At 41.2% G+C, this 19,806-nt stretch overlaps 1 protein-coding gene across 2 annotated transcripts in view; it reads right to left on the reverse strand.

Moving 5' to 3' along the window:
- Positions 1-19,806, reverse strand: part of CRYBG3 (crystallin beta-gamma domain containing 3) — a 122,806-nt gene that overhangs the window by 40,465 nt on the left and 62,535 nt on the right. For both annotated transcript variants that reach the window (XM_036444614.2, XM_036444615.2), the window contains exons 8-12: positions 18,735-18,871; positions 17,233-17,347; positions 14,431-14,466; positions 11,957-12,087; positions 8,579-8,705 (exon numbers count right to left, since the gene is read on the reverse strand). In XM_036444614.2, coding sequence (XP_036300507.1) covers positions 8,579-8,705; positions 11,957-12,087; positions 14,431-14,466; positions 17,233-17,347; positions 18,735-18,871 — 546 coding nt within the window. The remainder of the gene's footprint in view (positions 1-8,578; positions 8,706-11,956; positions 12,088-14,430; positions 14,467-17,232; positions 17,348-18,734; positions 18,872-19,806) is intronic.

Consider the following 19,806-nt stretch of genomic DNA (forward strand, 5'->3'; position numbering starts at 1 on the left):
AATTATCAGAAAGACTCTAAGACCCAAATTGATAAGTCAGCAAATAAAAGACATTTCACAAAAAATTAAAAACAAATAAGCAAATGTCCAATTTCACTAATAAAAAATTCAAAATAAAACAATTGATACAATTTTCACTTTTTAAATTAAGATAAGAAGGATCTTAGCCAAAACCGGTTTGACTCAGTGGTAGAGCGTTGGTTCTTGTGGACTGAAAGGTCCCAGGTTCGATTCCAGTCAGGGGCATGTATGTTGGTTGCGGGCACATCCCCAGTAGGGGGTGTGCAAGAGGCAGCTGGTCCATGTTTCTCTCTCATCGACGTTTCTAGCTCTCTATCGTTCTAGCTCTCTATCGTTCTCCCTTCCTCTCTGTAAAAAAATCAATAAAAGAAAAAAAAAAAAAAGATAAGAAGGATCTTAAAACCCAGTTTTGTCAGGGAACACTCCTGGTGGAAACATACATTGGACAGCTATTTTAGAAAATAATATAGAACATATTTAAAAGATTGATATTGTTCATACCCTTTGAGCCTGAAATTAATCCTCCCCCCCCCCTTTTATGTTGAGCTTCTTAAAGAAACTAAATGGTAGGCAATTTACAATATATGCAAAGATGCATTGTTTGTAATAGCGAAGGGGTGCAGACAATGTAAATGTCCAAAAGATGCATCAAGATAAACTTTTATGCATCTACCACTTGATGGAATAAATATAATTATGAAGAGTTTTTAACAAGCTAACAGTGAAATATATTCTACACTTATTATTGGCCAGGAGTTTGATATGCATTATTTTCAAAAGAGCAATCACATGAGATTATATTACTTTCATCCCCATTGTACAACTAAGAAACAGAGTGATACATAATTATACTGAGTAATATATAAATACTAGAGGCCTGGTGCATGAAATTTGTGCACAGACAGGTCCCTAGGCTTGGCCAGTGATCAGGGCCGATCAGGGCAGCCAGGGCCTTCCTTCATTCTGTGCCACCTCTGGTGGTCAGCGCATATCATAGCAAATGCTAGAACTCTCAGTCTCCTGGTTAAACTCTGAGGGGATATTTGCTTATTAGCCTTTTATGTATATGGAAGATATAACATATTAATACATTATATCAATATTACACACACAGAGGAAATCAAGGCTTTAATAGCCTGTAATTGATTTGCCTTAAAGTCCCCCGAATAAGCCTCCCAACTGAAGGATAGAGTGTAGCCAGGGTGCCACCTCAACAAACCTGGCTGTGCTGACAACATACACTTCCAGCATGAACATGGCTTTGTCTCTTGCAATCTGAAAATGCGTAACTAGCTCGAGGCAGTTGGGAACCAGTATCAATAGCCACCTACCAAGTCAGGCCCAAACAAAATGGGAAGGTCTTTTGTCAGCTCTCAATTTTATGGACCTCTCCTTTTCCTTCTTCCCTCCCTCCCTCCCTTCCTCCTTCCCATCCCCTCTCTCTCTGGTCACTCTGGAATGCTCCAACTCTGCTTCTATTACCTACTCTCTACTCGGGGTTGGGATTCGGGAATGGGGGTGTAGGAATAAACTGAAATATACCATCTGTCATTCATTATATTATGTTGGAGTCAAATGGGACAAAGACAAAAAATAGAGATATGTGCCTGCTTAATGTGTTTGTGACCTTTCATGAAAATAACTTGTGTTATGATGTGATGTGCTCTACTTGAGCAATGACTTGCACAAATCAACTGTGTGGGTTGTGGGGGAGTGACCACAGTGAGGAGGGTGAGCTGGGAACAGGCTGGAGGGACAGGCCACTTGACCACAATGCAGCCCAGAGCCGAATAGAGAAGAAATCTGCTGTCACAGGTCCACAGCCAGGTGCAAGTGCTGACAGTGTATGCATTCACAAATAAATTTACTCCCTGTCCAGACAGCCTGGCTCAGTGCTTGAGCTTCAACCTATGAACCAAGAGGTCAGGGTTTGATTCCCGGTCAGGGCACATGCCTGGGTTGTGGGCTCAATCCCCCGTGTGGGGCGTACAGGAGGCAGCTGATCAATGATTCTCACCATTGATGTTTCTCTCCCCCTCTCCCTTCTTCTCTGAAATCAATAAAAATATACTTAAAAAACTTTACTCCCATGGCTTGAGTATGTGTCCTTCCTGCTCTATCTACCATTCCCAGAGACCTTGCCAAGGGCCATGGAAGTCTCCCAAGTGGCATTGTTCTCCTCTCTCCATCTTTGGCTTTTGATATCTATAGCTCTTGTCTTCCGTCTTTTTAAAAAAGTTTTATTTTATTTTATTGAATTTTTACAGAGAGGAAGAGAGAGGGATAGAGAGTCAGAAACATCGATGAGAGAGAAACATCGATCAGATGCCTCCTGCACACTCCCCACTGGGTATGTGCCAACAACCAAGGTACATGCCCTTGACTGGAATCGAACCTGGGATCCCTGAGTCTGCAGGCTGACGCTCTATCCACTGAGCCAAACCCACTGAGCCAAACCTGGCAGGGCTGATTCCACATTATTGAGCACCTGCTTTGATAGCTCTATTGTGCCAGGTGCTGGAGATACAGTGGCAGAGACAGCCCTGCCCTCACAGAGCAGGCAGTCTGACAGGGAAACGGTGCTCACAGCAGTGTTTGATGTTGTTTGACGGTGACTGGCTTGAGCCCAGAGTACGGAGGGTACTCAGGAAAAGGTCAGTTACTCCTATTGGAAGAGAGAGGAAGTTAAGAGGACAGCTCAGCTGAAAGTTCAAGTTCAGGAGTTACCAAGTGAAGAAATTCAGGTCAGGGTGAAGGGGAAAGGTAGGTGCTGTTTCAGTAAGAGAGTAACATATATAAAGGCAGGATGTAAGCCAGTGGTTCTCAGTTTGGGATGATTTTACATTAGCAGTGTCTGGAGAAATTTTGTATTGTTGTGATGGGGGGGTGGAGGGGCATGCTACTGACATTTAGTGGGTAAAAGCCAGGAATACTGCCGAACACCTACAATTCAAAGGGCCCCCCTCACCTCACCTTGATAACAAAGAAGGAATCATATGACCTAAAATGTTAATAGTGCTGAGGTTGAGAAACTGCCATATTAAGTAATAGGAGGGAAGGGGGGATGAGGGGGAGAGGGGAAATGCAGTTAAGTCGGGGTATTAGGGAGAACTTTGGGAAGATGAGTCCAGAGGCAGATAATGCAGGGCCTCATATACCATGTTGGAGATTCACGTTTTTTCCTGATAATGAGCCACTGATGGATTTTAGACGTAGTGAGTATGATTGGATCAGTGGTTTAGAAAGCTCTTTTTGGTGGCTGTATTAAGAAATGGCAGAGTGTAAAGGAAGCCTGGGGAAAAGAGGACCAGGACCTTGCGGGACTCCGGTGGAAGTGATGAGGGGTAGAGAAGAGGAGGTGAGTGACAGAGAGTTCTGTAGGAAACAAGAGCTTCTCACGTGCTGCTCGTTTCTCTGACCAGCTCTGCAGACTCATATGCTCAGAGGGAAATGTTTTCTTGTGATTGAGGCGTTCCCACTGCAGTCTCTTTCCACAACAATCTGTACCCATATGAACTCTAAACTCTGGCACAGCGAGAGCCCTCTTTGAAGGAACTGAGAACGAAGCGGAGGCTCCGCGTGGACTGAGCGCAGGGTGAGCGGAGGTTGTGGGCTCTGGCCCTGCTGCTCCCCTCCCCTGGTCAGACAGGCGGGGCCAGAACAGGAGAGCAGCACAGGGAACAAAGGAGCCTTTTCCCCCATAAAACATCCTTGTTCCCGAGAGTTAGAAACCAGTTCTACCTGACAGAAACACAGGGCAACCCATTTAGCCCACAATATACAGTGACCAGCAGTTTTCTCTACCTAGCCGCTCCTTACCTGAGACTAAAAGACAAGCAAGACAAAACAAGATAGAGTTTTCAATTTTTGTTTAAAGGTCATTTGACCACACTCTTTAGGTAAATTGTGGGTCAAGATTCGATGCATCTTGCTCCTTGTATCAAAATTTTCTTTTCCCTCCTTATTTCAAAAAGAATTGAATGGAAGCATTGCCAATCTTAGAAATGTTTAGAAATGAATGTGATGGTATCTTCCAAAGATGACTGTGATTAAAATAAGCTAACAAAAAAACCAAAACTTTGTCTCACTAATTAAAATCTACCAATAGAAAACATGAAAATATATGAATACTGTAACTGTACAGGGTAGGGCAAAAGTAGGTTTACAGTTGTAGCCACTTTTGAGTGCAATGATTATTTTGAATTATTATTTACTTAATGCAGTTTAAAGTAGATATAACTGTAAACCTACTTTTGCCCCACCCTGTAGGGCTAAATAATTTATATATATAAAAGCCTAGGTGACCGTCACAACTGAACAAATGACAAAACAAGCTGCATGGGGCAACCAGGCCAGCAGGAGGGCTATTGAGGGACGACCAAATGACTGAACAGAGTTCTGCGTGGGGCAACCAGGCCAGCAAGGGGGGCAGTGAGAGACGACCAAATGACTGAACAGCAGGCTATGTGGGGCAACCAGGCCAGCAAGGGGGGCAGTGAGAGATGACCAAATGACTGAACAGCAGGCTATGTGGGGCAATCAGGCCAGCAAGGGGGGGCAGTTTGGGGGCATCCAGGCTGGCAGGGGCGGGGCAATGAGGGGCAACTAGGCTGGCTGGAGGGGAGGGCAGTTGGGGGCGACCAGGCCAGTGGAGGGGCAGTTATGGGTGACCAGGCCAGCAGGGGGGGCAATTAGGGATGATCAGGCAGGCAAGCAGGTGAGCAGTTAGGGGCCAGTCCTCCTGGATTGTGAGAGGGATGTCCCAGATTGGAGAGGGTATAGGCTAGGCTGAGGGGTCCCCCCCACCACACACACACACACACACACACACACACACACACACACGAATTTCATGTACTGGGACTCTAGTTATGAAATATTTGATATAGAGAGTCTATGATAATCAACGTTGGAAAAATTGGAATGTTAATTAGTGCTGCATATAAAATTTGTGGAATTTACAAAAATGACAGTTTTTATGTATATAAGTAAAAGTACCCTTTCAAGAAAATTTTCTATTCTCTTTAAATTACATTTTTTTAAAAGTTAAGACTAGTTATTTAGTTATAGTTAAAGAAGTTTTCATAATCCTCATTATAATATTCTAACATTTGTCAAGGACCTTACTTTTGTACTTATACTTAATCTTCACAAAGGCATACAGACATCCTCTTAATCTTACAGATTCAGAAACTAAGGATCTGTGAGGCCCTGTGCCCGAGTGTAAAGCTGTGAGTTGAGGGCAGGTCTACCTACTCTGGAGCCTATGTCATATAATTCATTTTCCTCTTTTATAAAATGGTTAGATTATAACAGCACTTGTCAATGGAAAACTGGATCTCATTCAACCTAAGGTTTATTGGCACTTCATTTGTAGTTGTAAATATATGTCACATTGCAGACAATACACATACATATAATAATTATTTACATGAACTTTCAGACAGTTTACTTACAATTTAAACTTATGTTCACAAAATATTTTCAGATGAAATATATGAACAAATCTGTACATATTTAGAAAATTTAGAATTTAAATGTGTACATTATAAAAATGCTTTTAGAAAATTGCTTATCAAGTTATACTTAAAAATTTTACATTCGTTAGACATAGTATATAATGGGAGAGTTCACTTTATTGAGGTATGTAAAGAGTTGTGCATATTTCTTTTTATTTTTCATGTATTTATGTTTTAATCATCATCTGAGGATATTTTTCCATTGACTTTTAGAGAAAGTAGAAGGGAGGGGGAGAGACAGAGAGAGAAACATCAACGTGAGAGAGGCACACTGATTGGTTGCCTCCTGAACATGCCTGGACCAGGGCAGGGATTGAGCCTGCAACCTAGGTATGTACGCTTGACTGGAATCAAACCGTTACCTTCAGTCTGAGGGCTGACACTCTAACCACTGATCCAAACCCACCAATGCAAGCTGTGCATATTAATACATTTGGGGATAAATTACACCTGTGAAACCATCACCACCATCAGAGCCACGGACACATTAATCACCTCCCAAAACTTTCTTCCGCACCCTATTATTATTACTTCCTTATGTGTAAAAAAAAAAGTGAAAATTTCAAGTATATAATACAAAATTTAGATATAGGATTTAGAAGCCGGTTTGGCTCAGTGGATAGAGCGCCGGCCTGCGGACTGAAAGGTCCCAGGTTTGATTCCCATCAAGGGCTGTACCTTGGTTTGCTGAGGACACATTCCCAGTGGGGGGTGTGCAAGAAGCAGCTGATTGATGTTTCTGTCTCATGGATGTTTCTAGCTTTCTATCCCCCTCTCTCCCTCTCTGTAAAAAAAAAACAAACTCAATTAGATATAGGATTTAAAGCTTTTGTCACAGACCTACGTAAGTAGGAGACTCTCAGATCTAAGGTCTCTAACCTTAGAGTGAAACGCTACATTTTAAGATCTAAGTTGAGATAATATAAAATAAACAAGAGGACAGAAAACTGCATAATACAGTTCATTTTTCTAATGTCTTGGCTCCAGTAAGCAGAACACTCTGGATTCTACTGAGGTCAAACCCTGGGTGAGTTCCTTAGGGATAACGTGATCTGTGTCCCAGCGTGCTTTGGCGATACAACCAGAAATGTGTTCCTGATTCCAAATGAGTCAGGCAGATGTGTTGACTTGCAGTTGAGTACTTTTTTTTTAAAGGACAAGACCAGAAGGAATATAGCAGTATTTAGACTTCAGGGATTAAGGAAGGAATTTTTTTATTTTTTGGCTTTCTCAACAAAACTGTCTTAATAGACCTGTTTTTCACTAGCGTTTGTTATTTGCTTTTGTTACGATTTTCAGACTTTGGGGCTCTTTTCGAATCTCTGGAGCCCAGTGGAATGCAGCGGAGGTCTTTCTCCTAAAGTAATGAATATGCTCAATCTCCACTGGTGTCCCATGTCACCCCGTCCACCGGGCTTGTAGCGCAAAAGCTCTCGGGTCCAGTCAGCTGAGGGATTTTATGGAAATTAAAAATAATCAAATTACTGATCCTAAGGCTGTGTTTGGTCCTGTGGCAGCTGCTCATTTGTCTTTTCTAGCAGCAGGAGTACTGTATCTGAGAGACTAATAAACTATCCAGATTTTTCAATGGGTGTAAGTGCTTTGAAAAAATAAAGTGGAATACAGAGTTGAGGTCATTCCATCATTACTCATTCTTCTCGAGCTGTAAAGCCCCATTTAAAGCAGTGTGACTTCGCAGTTACTTAACGGTGCCTAACAAAGTGGTGACGGTGACCTTGGGACCTCGTGGGCTTACTCGGGACTCGTCACTCTGAGTGCCTGTTGCAGTCACCTCCAGAGCAAGACAGTTAAAATGTTTTTCTTTGGGAGGAGGGTTTCTTTAAATATTTCATGCCATGCTTTGTACACATGACCCTGGAGGTTGAGCTCCAGGTGATCGGAGTTGGCTTAGAGTTAGAACTCTGCCCGGAAGGGGCACCATATTGATGGCAGCTAGATCAGATATTGTATATTTGGTAGGTTTCAGGAAAAATGCAGGGAAGGTCAAAACTAGGAGGGTGGTTCAGAAGAGTACTTTTAAACCCTAACCAGTTTGGCTCAGTGGGCAGAGCGTTGGCCTATGGACTGAATGGCCCCAGGTTCAATCCCTCTCTGTAAAAAAAAAAAATCAATAAAATATATTTAAAAAATGTGGAATCATTAGGTGAAAAGTAAATACAAATATTCTGAAATAATCATGGTAGTAAGAAAACAGGCAAGCGGGAAGGTAGAAGAAGGTAAAGGGGAGGATAAATGATAATGAAAGGAGACTTGACTTGGGGTGGTGAACACACAAAACACAGACGATGTATTATAGAATTGTACCTATAATTTTATTAACCAACTAGGGGCCTGGTGCATGAAGATTTGTGCACGGGGAGTGGGTCCTTCAGCCAGACCTGCACCCTCTCCAATCTGGGAGCCTTTGGGGGAGCCCTCTTGAATCTGGGAGTTTCTGTCTGTCTTTGCAATCATATGAGCAATTTGAGACCCCAACCAGTTTGGTTTGTTGCTCACAGAATAATAGAGGCTTTTTTTTCTTTGCTTCATTGGTGGAGATTTCCTGGAAGTTTTAGAATATTTTCCCTTTAATTTTCCCTACACACTCTGATTTTACTTATGTCTCTCACCTTTGCTTTTACAATACTCCTGCGGCCCCCGGCCAGGCTGACAGGCCCGGACAGTTCAGCAACAGGATCTGCCACTGGAGGGGGCGGACCTGGCCTCGCCGCTTGATCCCCAAGACCCCCAGCCCGGCCTACAGGCCCGAACACTCCTGTGGTGAAGCTGAGGGGACTGGGCGCCACCATCTTTGTGATGGAGTGACAGTTAATTTGCATATTACTCTTTTATTCGATAGGATGTCATCCCAATAAATTCAATTAAAAAACAAACAAAAAACAGGTAATCACATAAGCAGTTCAGTTTAGTATCCTCAGGTGTTAGAAAGGTGTTAAAACCTTATGTTGTATCAGAGGTCATGTCCAATTTTTACGAAAAAATAAAGAGAAAAATTAAGAAATTGGGAGCTAACTCACAGCTTGCAAGTACCGGAAAGACAAAATGGGGCCGCTCAATGCCCCATAAGCATTTCTGTCTTCAAAATCTCCTTCTTCAAGCAAGAATTGTTGGCCTTTAAAATGTTCTTTTTCATAGGCAACCCACCTAGAAATACAGAGGACACCAACTGAGCCATTAATAAAACTGCCGTCAGAATGCAATGAAAAAAAACCACGATAAAGCACCCCATTGTACATCACAGTGTCTTAAAAAGCAACACATTTGTTTTGTTACCGTTTACAAAGACAAATGGTATACTCTTCATGGATCAATAATTTTTATAGTTTGCAGTCTCTTTCCCCAAAAAGGTTAACTGTTGCAGAATTACAACAAAGCAGTGCTCATTAATGCATGTGGTGTGGCCTGAAACCACATCTCCAAATGGCTGGAGAACAGTTTGCCAAGTAAAAAGTAATGGAAAGCACAAATAGGCAATGAGACAAGTTACAAACCCACACTGAGATGCAAAGATAGCCACCCCCGCTGTACTGATGAAGCCCTCCGGAATGACAGCATGATTGCCGTGTTAAACATTCATTTAGGTTCAGATCAAAGGAGCCTCTCACCAGGCTTCAGATCTAAAACACATTACATGGGGTTTGGCAAAGAGAAGCTGGGGAGTGCGACCGAGCTGGTATTAGCCTTGGTGGCCTTCGAGCATGCCGAGACTTCTGCAGGCGTTTACGGTGGGAAGCGTTGCTCCCGCCATTTTATCAGTACGTTTCAAGGACACGGGCTTCTTGCCTTCTACACTGATAAACACCATCAGGCATGAAGCTCCTCTATGGAACTTACATTTTACAGAGTAACCGGAGTAGCTCATGCAGTGTGGACAAAGACGGGTCACAGTGTGTGTTGACGCGCTTAAACCCTCCCTTCAGTCACACTGTGCGCCCAGAGTGGAATCCACTCCCCTGGCAATGCCAAGGATGACTATTTTGGGCTCCTGGGTTGGGGACTTCTGAATTCTGGAGTCTGACAAACTGAAGCCTGGTAAGGCTACTGCTGTTAGTTTCCTTTCTCCGCCCCTACTATCGTTGTGAAGATATAAAAATACTCCACAGAACTGTTTCCACAGGGCGCAGACTATAGGAGCCGCTCAGCAGCCAAGAATCCTTCCCCACTTGGTGCCACAGGTGTGCGTACACAGGGGAAGGGGAGCACAGTAGTTGGAATAAACATGTCTTATACATCTTAATATATTTGTAATGTGTACACAAACTAGCATTTCTTTATTCTTAAGCTATTATGCGAAAATAAATCTTATAAGAAAACTTTCAATTTCTAAGCTTTCTTTTATATAAATGAGGCTACTCAAAGCAAGCTTTTAATACATTTAATGGGAAAAAGAATAAAAGGTACAGAGGACCATAATATTAAAGAATAGGTCAGTAAATTTTCATATAATAACAGTTGAAAATCTCCTGCCCAGTTTTTCTGAGTAGATTTAAAAAAGATTCAAATTAATTAATATTAAATAAATATTAATAATATAATATCCAACTAAGATATTAAAATGTAGAAGTTATCTGAGAAAAATTAAAAAAAAATCAACCTCACTTTCCCCAGATTCCTCAAGATGGGAGAGAGATGAGGAAGAGCTCATAAACAGCTGACAAAAGTGAAAAATGGTAGAAATGCAGAAAAAATAATGAAGTTAGCTGTTTCTCTCTCAATGGGGACATCACATTTTTCTCTGCAGTTGCCATCTAAAAATGAAAGTGTGTATGCTGTATTGTGAGCCATAAAATTTTGAGATTTTATAAAATAATTGTAGAAAAGCACAATGAAAATCACAATCTAGTTAATGGGAACAATATTTGGATTCCAGAGGGAAGAAAAGGCAAAGATATTTAGCAAAGGATTAACAAGAAGCATGTGTGCTCACAAATCAGAGAACACCACAAACAAATACAACACAACAGAAATGTGTTTGTCCAAAGCATATTTGTTCTTCAAGCCCCTGATAAAAATTTAAAATTCAAAAATAATTACAAAATAAAATTGAAAGAAAAAAATAAATTTTTATGAAAATAAATATATTTACCAAAACAAAACAAAAAAATAGATGATTACCAAAATGTCAGATCAATTATGGATATGACCCACCTATCTAGCATATTGCATAGTCTCTTATAATTCCAACTTGGTTGGTATGGCCATCGCTTGATTTTTTTTTGGGAAATAGCAAATCCTAAGTCTCTAAAATATAGATGCTTGAGTGATCTTATATAAATCATTTAATTTCTATGAATAAAGTATTTTAATAGCATCTTCTGCTAGAGTATCCTGAATAAGTTATACAATGTTAGCTCAAGTATCAAGAGGTACCAAGGCTTAAATTAAAACAAACCAACATTCCAAATAGACCAACATATCAACAGAGAGGCTATCAGGAAGTATTTGAAGGGATCAGTACTGGGCTGACAATGGCGAAAGCTGCTTCTCCCTGATTTTACCTGCCAGGATACAAACACAGAGGGCAAAGCCCAGTGGGGCCACAGATTTCCTGGGGCTCCTGCCCCAGTAACTACTGACTGAGACTGAGCACAATCTTGGCTACACTTGGGTTTATACTTAGGAGCCCTTTGGGGGCTTCCAAATACAGTTCAGGGCCACAGGTTAACAATATCAAAATGCCTTACTTTGAAACAACAACCAGGTTACTTCTCCCAGTGAGGGAGGGCTCACTGTCAATGTCCTCAGCATAGAGTCAACTAAGATCAACAGAAGAGATTTTTTTCTATTTTGTGTTGCGTTGACCCTATGAGATCAGAGTGTATCAGGAAGCTATAGGACAGATTATTCACTAAAAATACTTTATACCTGGCCGGTATTGCTCAGTGTTTGAGCGTCAACCTATGAACCAGGAGGTCATGGTTGGATTCCCCATCAGGGCATATGCCTGGGTTGTGGGCTTGATTCCCAGTGTGGGGTGTGTAGGAGGCAGCCAATCAATGATTCTCTCTCATCTTTGATGTTTCAATCCTTTTCTCCCTTTTCCTTCCTCTCAGAAATCAATAAAAATATTTAAAACAAACAAAAAAACCAAGGGCTCTCATCCATGTTCATAATGTGTAAGAAAATAATTTTATTTGCAATTCTTATTTCTATATTGTGATTAGTAACACTAAGTGCTGAAGTTTTAGAAACTATTTTCTATATTTAATCTACCTCAAAATCTTAATGTTAAGAGTTCATAGGAAGCTATTAGTAGCTATTATTTTTTATTTCCCATATTATCAAAGGAATTTATATCTTCAAACTAAGACAGGTATTTTTTGCTCTGCTTAGCACATTTTCTGTACTGACCTTCATAAATAGACTAAATCAACTATTGAAAATATGACACTCACACTCCACCGATGACACGAATAGATCCAATTCCATGAAAGTCCTCATTTTTTAAAAAATTAGGGATAGAATCTATATGTTCACCAAACTCTTTGGCCTGTCCATGGAAGTGAGGTTCTTCATAAATAATAACCTGAAAAATATGAAAGAAAAGTACTTAACATGCTCATATTTTAGAATAGATACACACTAAAGACAACACCATCAATAAGGATCACGTTCTTTTTTTCTCTCATTAATATATATTTACCTAGAGCACACTGTCTGACAGTCACAAGGCATAAATGAGTCTTTAGCACCACAATGATAAAATATCTTAATAGTATAGGTCTCTTATATTAATATATTCAAGTCTGATCCCATTGTTTTGGTTACCCAAGTCCGAGGACCCTCTCATAGGATAAACTCTCTTATAGCTTGTTCTTGAATTACCTTTCTAAGTTTATTCCTGTGGTTAGAATTTAGTACAAACCTTTCTTATACTTATGGAATTTCCCCTGTAAGAAATAAAAACTCTCTTGAGGTTCTAGGGCATAATAATAAATTATGTATGGATTTGAGAAAACATATGCTGTTTCTTATAACGCTGCTTCTATGGTCATTACTATTTGACGAGAAGAGCGAGACAGGTAAATTCTTGAGTCTAAGTATAAAACTTGCTAAAAATAAAAAAAAGATTTTCTTTCCCACCATTTTGATGCTCTTTATTCTCAAGTATGAGCTGCCCTTAGTATGTGGAAGTGATAACAGCGCTAGTCTACCCACATACTATCACTTGGTCCTTTTTGTGGCCAATGGCATAAATCTGTGCACAACTTGGCAAGTAATATCCCATGCTTAAACACAGCGAACCAGCAAGTGATAGCTCTTATTGTTTTCTTTTTTATAAATCTTTATTGTTGAAAGTATTAGATATATCCCCCTTTTTTTTTTATCCCCTATTGCCCTCTACTCCTCCCAAAGCCTTTACCACCCTATTGTCATGCCTATGGGTTATATACAGCTTTTTAAAAAACTGATAAAATTATACAGATTGAAGTAAACATGTAGCACTGCTCCTGCAGTTTTCTACCCGTTAAGGCTTCACCAGGTGCTGATTTAATGAAGTAATGAAGTTTTATTTGGGTTGAATACATATGCCGAACACACCCAAAATAAGAAGCGGTAATCCTATGATGAGTAAGCCATAACTAACATCTAACACCGTGAAAACTCTGACTGTCTATGATAGCCATTCCATTCATACACCCCTACAACCTGCCAGACTGCAACGTCCAAGGGAGACCCAGCCTGCTGCACCTAAGTTCTGACTCAGCAAGCTGGGAGACTGCGACAGGAGCTACTGAGGAGGGTCCCAGCCAATTCTGCATTTACCAGGTCCCCGGTCTGAAACTTTGGTTAAAAGTTAAGAGTCACTGGGGAAGCTCTGAAAAATATAACCGCACCCAGGACCAAAACAGTACCTTTGTAAGTGGAACCCAGGCGTAAGTATTTTTTTTTTTTTTAACTCAGATATGTGTGATTCTGTCATACAGCCAAAATGTATTAGACACCTTTAGATATTGAGTTCCAAAAGACTCTGTCTAGAGAGAATGGTAATCAATTCCACAAATTAGGAAGCCCCAATAAGAGGTTTGGATGCTGTGTGTCTGTGTGGAGGCAAGGAGAATGGGTAAGTCACTGCCACCCCTGCCCCTGGAGGTGCCAGGCCCTCATTACACAGAGGCCTACTGGCAGCTTTTCTCACTGCACTTTATTTATTTATTTTTAAAATATATATTTTATTGATTTTGTATAGAGAGGAAGGGAGAGAGATAGAGAGTTAGAAACATCGATGAGAGAGAGTCATCTATCAGCTGCCTCCTGCACACACCCTACTGGGGATATGCCCGCAACCAAGGTACATGCCCTTGACCGGAATCGAACCCGGGACCCTTCAGTCCCCAAGCCGACCCTTTATCCACTGAGCCAAACCGGTGTCGGCCTCACTGCACTTTTATCTTCTGACCTCTCCTTAGACGCATTTTATAATTCTATTTCTTCCTTTCTTTCCCAAAATGTGCTTAATCGTGGCACCGCCACCACTCTAATTTTCATCGCCTCTCTCCTTCCCCTTTAAACACTCATGATCTACAAACTGCCGTCTACCTGACAGAGCTCTCCACACCCTCTAACCATCCTAGTTCTCCTTGGGCATCACCCAAAGGCCTGCTAGGTATCTCCACCTGAATGTCTATCTGCCACCTATGCCCCACCCCAGACCAAAATCAAACTGACCACCTTTCCATTTGTCAGTAGGTGCTTACTGGGTTTGACTGCGTTTTCAGTACAGACCTAACCCCTACCCCAATATTCACAAGCTGGGCATTGTTAACATATATTCAGGTAATTGTTTTCTATTTTAACAGTCCAAATTACACAAAAAATTAATACTCAATCTTTTTTTAGCTACTACAAAAGCCTGTTCCAAACTTACCTTTAAGTTCATGGGCATTTCCACTTTCAGTCCACCCTTAAGATAATAAGAAAATTCCTTGTTAAATATATAAACATTTAAAACATTTAAAAGTAACTGCGTGACATGCATATATAGGTTATATAAACATCTGATTAGTGAAGATTATGTATCAGTTAAATTTAAGTTGTGGTAAATTTAAAATTATAAGAACAGAACTCTTCAATAGTTAAAATCAAGCCAGACTTCTCTTCATCAATGTAGATGGGGCAGGAGATATTAAAAGATCCTTTCCAGCCTGGCCAGTATGGCTTAGTGGTTGAGCAATGACTTATGAACCAGGATGTCATGGTTCCATTCCCAGTCAGGGCAAATACTTGGTTTGTGGGCTCGATTCCCGGTGTGGGATGTGCAGGAGGCAGCCAGTCAATGATTCTCTCTCATCATTGATCTCTCTCTCTCTTCCCCTTCCTCCCTGAGATTTAAAAAAAAAAAATTATATATATATATATATATATATATATATATATATATATATATATATTATTATTATTATTATTATTTTTTACAGATAGGAAGGGAGAGGGATAGAAAGCTAGAAACATCGATGAGAGAGAAACATCGACCAGCTGCCTCCTACACCCCCCCACTGGGGATGTGCCCGCAACCAAGGTACACGCCCTTGACCGGAATCGAACCTGGGACCTCTGAGTCCGCAGGCCGAAGCTCCATCCACTGAGCCATACCCGTTTCGGCCCTCCCTGAGATTTAAAAAAAAACATGTATGTATTATACTTTTCAGATTACAATAACTACAAAAAAGAAAACAGAACTTTAGTTCTTAAGCACACATGAGCAATTAAAGATTTAATCCCAAATCCAAAAATAAGAGTGGAATTGTAGATTTAAAAACCTCATTTGGCAGAAGAAATTTCTAAAACACTTACTACTAAAAGTCTCCTCTATAATTGCTTGAGCTTTTAAATTAAGAGAGAGCACTTCCTCTTCCATGTTCTGTCAATACTTTTTTTTTATTTTATTTTTTTTTATCACATTTAATATCTTTTTGGCCTTGAGGTAATAAAGCAAGTATGTCAAACTCATGGCCCATGGGCCGCATCCCTCCTTTATTTCACCCGTTAGCCTCTGAGTTTGACATGCTTGTTATAGAGCATAAAAAGTACCTTTCTGTTCATACAAAATAAAACCCACAACAAAACAACACACAACTAATTCTACAATCTACTTGTTTCTAATGCTATCCCTCATTATAATATTTCTTAAAATTTTGTAGTTTGGTCGTAATTTTTTAAAAAGACTCAAAACAATCAAATATGCTTTTATCATACAGGTACATTTAATTAATACTTTGCACCTCAAATAAAAATGTTTGCAAGAAAACAAATAAACACCGAAGGTATTTATCTTTAAGAAAGCCACCACTGACAGACTGATCATTTATTACTAATGCTGAGCTTAGCATGCATTTCTACAATTGAAGAGTATAATTTATAAGTAATTTATAATAAGCATAAAAAAGCAAATTCAAAACTTTATTAAGTAGTCAAAAATTTCACAGAACATTTTTAAGGAAACTAGAGGCGTGGTGCATGAAATTTCATGCATAGGGATGTGTCTCTCAGCCTAACCCTCTCCAATCTGGGACCCCTCAAGGGATGTCGGCTGGTAGGATTGGGCCTAAACAGGCAGCCAAACATCCCTCTCACAATCCAGGACTGCTGGCTCCCAACTGCTCACCTGCTTGCCTGCCTGATTGCCCCTAACTGCTTCTGCCTGATCACCCCCTAACCACTCCCCTTCCAGCCTGATTGATGCCTAACTGCTCCCCTGCCCACCTATTTGCCCCTAACTGCCCTCCCCTGCAGGCCTGGTCATCCCTAACTACCCTTCTCTGCAGGTCTGGTCACCCCCAACTTCCCTCCTCTGCCAGCCTGGTCACCCCTAACTGCCCTCCCCTGCAGGCTTGATCTCCCCCAACTGCCCTCCCTTGAAGGCCTGGTCCCTCCCAACTGTCCTCCCCTGCTGTCCCTTTTGTGGTGGCCATCTTGTGTCCACATAGGGGCAGGATCTTTGACCACATGGGGGAAGCTATCTTGATCTTGTGTATTGGAGTGATGGTCAATCTGCATATTACTCTTTTATTAGACAGGATAGGATAGAGGCCAGGTGCATGGGTGGGGGCCGGCTGGTTTGCCTTGAAGGGTGTCCCGGATCAGGGTGGTGGTTCCCTTGGGGCATGGGGTGGCCTGGGCGAGGGGCTTGTTGTGGTTTGCAGGCCAGCCACGCCCCCTGGTGACCCAAGTGGAGGCCCTGGGATCTGGGATTTATTTATCTTCTATAATTGAAACTTTGTAGCCTTGAGTAGAGGCGAAGGCAGGCCAGGAAGTTTGGCTTCCTCCATTGCTGGGAAAACCCAAGCCTCCTGCTTGCTCCATGGCTGGCTGCCATCTTGGTTGGGTTAATTTGCACACTCGCTCCTAATTGGCTGGTGGGCATGACTTGCAGGTGTAACGGAGGTACAGTCAATTTACATATTATTTTTTTATTAGATAGGATTATATGTACTATTTAACCTTAGCACATAATAAATTAGATGTCTGTCTTCTGGAAAAAAAACAAAATTTCTCACATGGATATTCTCTACAATATAAAGAAACAGAAAAATAATGAATTTATCATTTGTTGACTCAGGTAGTATTTATGTTCATTTCTCAGGATTGAGATGCAAGAGCAATCATCAGAGCCATTTAATTTTGGATTTAAGGGTATTTGAAAAAAATGTTTCCTTTTACATTTGCTTACCATTTGAAGTGGTTTCAATGATTTCATTTCTGCTGCAGAAATCTCAAAGAGTCCACGGCCTTCCTCCAAAATTGTAGGTTGCCCCTTGAAATTAGTATCTGGGTAGGCAAGCCAACTAAAAAGGAAGGAATGATTGGTTAAAGCATAACAGGAATAGTCTGGCTATGTAAAAGTTAAAAATAAAAAGGGCTACGTAAAAACAAAATAAAAACCCATCATGGAATTATGCTAATAAAACTCACTCAAAGTGACTGTGCCAAGCAAGAAACAACAAGTTAACATGTTAACTATAAAGTACTTACATTCAGCATTACTGATTCTATAGTAAGTATATCATATGTTTTCCAAGCATTAAAAATTTCCCATACTTCAAGTCAAGCAGAAAATAAGAATCAATATTATACCACTATGTTCCATTCTTTTGAAAATTGGAGCAATCTCAGGTAGGGATTCCACTAGGCATCTTACAACTTCGACCTACATTTTTAGAACCAGTTATCAGTTCTATTGGCTGCCTCAGGAACAGTATGTGAATAAGATTCCTCAAAGACTCATCTAGCTTCCACCTAAATTTGATAATTACAGATATTGCTCATGAATAGGGTTAATTACTGGGTCTGCCCAAGAGTTCTAATCCATGGTTGGGGAAGATGAAGAAAGACGTCCTACAATGAACCCAAAATTCTACATCACCATCGTCAAAGCAGATGAAACAGTGAATGAAATAAGAGAGATCCATGTTAAAACAGGCATCCCAGAATTTTTGAAATAAGACTAAACTCAGACCCACACTCCTGAAGTGTCAGAGATGAAAGAAAATTAGTAAAATGTAAATGAAAATCTCCCTCCTGTCAGAGTCTGGGGTGCACTGCGGAACCTAGAGTTATGTCTCTGCCCACCCATGTGCGCACCTCAAAAATCGTGCGAGACCTAGACCTGGCTGCCTCCACCCCCATCAAGCCCAGCAGGGAGGAGGGCACAGCCTCAGGTCCTCCATCAAGCCCCACTGGGTGGGGGGCGCAGCTTCAGGTCCCCTGGCCCCGGCGCGAGGGCATGAGGGTGCAAGGGCGTGACGGCCATTTGCATATTAGCTCTTTATTATATAGGATGAGCACAGCTCCACCTGCCTTGAAGGCATAGAGGAGTAATAAACAAAAGGTACCATGTCCCTGGCACTGCAGAGGCACTCAGCAACTACTAGCACTGAGACGCTCCAGAAATAGTTCAGGCTGCAGAATTTTAGGCCAATACACTTTTATTTCTAAGCCCTAAAAGTTGGTGGAGAAAAAGAGATGGATGCATCGAACGAGAATGATGTGTGAGACTGTGAGCCAAAGACAGAGAATCTGTTTTGTCCCTGCAGAAGTCTTTCTTAGGTATCCAGGGGCACAAAGGAAATTAACTTACATTTCATAAATATGTGTGTCACCTACTGCAATATGAAACAAAAAGTTAACTTTGGTGGCCATCAATCATTGGAATAAAGAGAAACGGATACGTACACTCCTGACTTCACAGTGAAGGACACATATTTGGGGATATTCAGCTCTTCTAAATTAGGGACCGCTCGCTGTATGCAGACGGGACAACATGGTGGGTCAGACTGTAGGCAAAGTTCTATCTCTGGAATACTGCAATCCTGGAAAAAAATTGGTTTTGAAATCATCTAAGAAACACACAGTCCAGTATTCTCAGCACCATGGACATGCAGTCACAATTATTCTTATTGCTCAGTTAAATTTCTTCACAGGGCAACATAAAATAAATACTGTTTCTCCATACCAGTTTTTTAAAATAAATTTTTCATTTTGAAAAAAAAATTACATGTTCAAGTATAGTTTACATTCATTCAATATCCTATCTAATAAGAGGGTAATATGCAAATTGACCATCATTCCAACACACAAGATGGCCACATCCATTTAGTCAAAGATGACTGCCCTTATGTGGACACAAGATGGCTGCCACAAGATGGCTGGCAGGAAAGGGCAGTTAGGGGCAACCAGGCCTGCAGGGGAGGGCAGTTAGGGGCGACCAGGCCTGCAGGGGAGGGCAGTTAGGGCCAACCAGGCCTGCAGGGGAGGGCAGTTAGGGGCGACCAGGCTGGCAAGGGAGGGCAGCTGGGGTGACTGGGCAAGCAGGGGAGGGCAGTTGGGGGTGACTGGGCCTGCAGGGGAAGGCAGTTAGGGGCTGTCAGGCTGGCAGGGGAGCAGTTAGGGGCAATCAGGCAGGTGAGTGGTTGGGAGCCAGCAGTCCTGTATTGTGAGAGGGATGTTTGACATTGGAGACAGTGCAGGCTGGGCTAAGGGACACACTCCTCCATGCACGAATTTCATGCACCAGGCTTCTAGTTATTTTATATTAGTTTCGAGTGTACAGCATAATGGTTAAACATTTTTATAATTTATGAACTGATCCCCCCAATAAGTCTAGTATCCACATGACACCATACGTAGATATTACAATATTTTTTATTATATTCCCTATGATGTACTTTACATCCCGATGACTATTCTGTAACTGCCAATTTGTCCTTCTTATCATTTTTTTCACCCATCTTCCCAATCCCCTCCT

Source organism: Pipistrellus kuhlii, unplaced genomic scaffold, assembly GCF_014108245.1.
Source record: "Pipistrellus kuhlii isolate mPipKuh1 unplaced genomic scaffold, mPipKuh1.p scaffold_m20_p_2, whole genome shotgun sequence".
Taxonomy (NCBI): Eukaryota; Metazoa; Chordata; class Mammalia; order Chiroptera; family Vespertilionidae; genus Pipistrellus; species Pipistrellus kuhlii.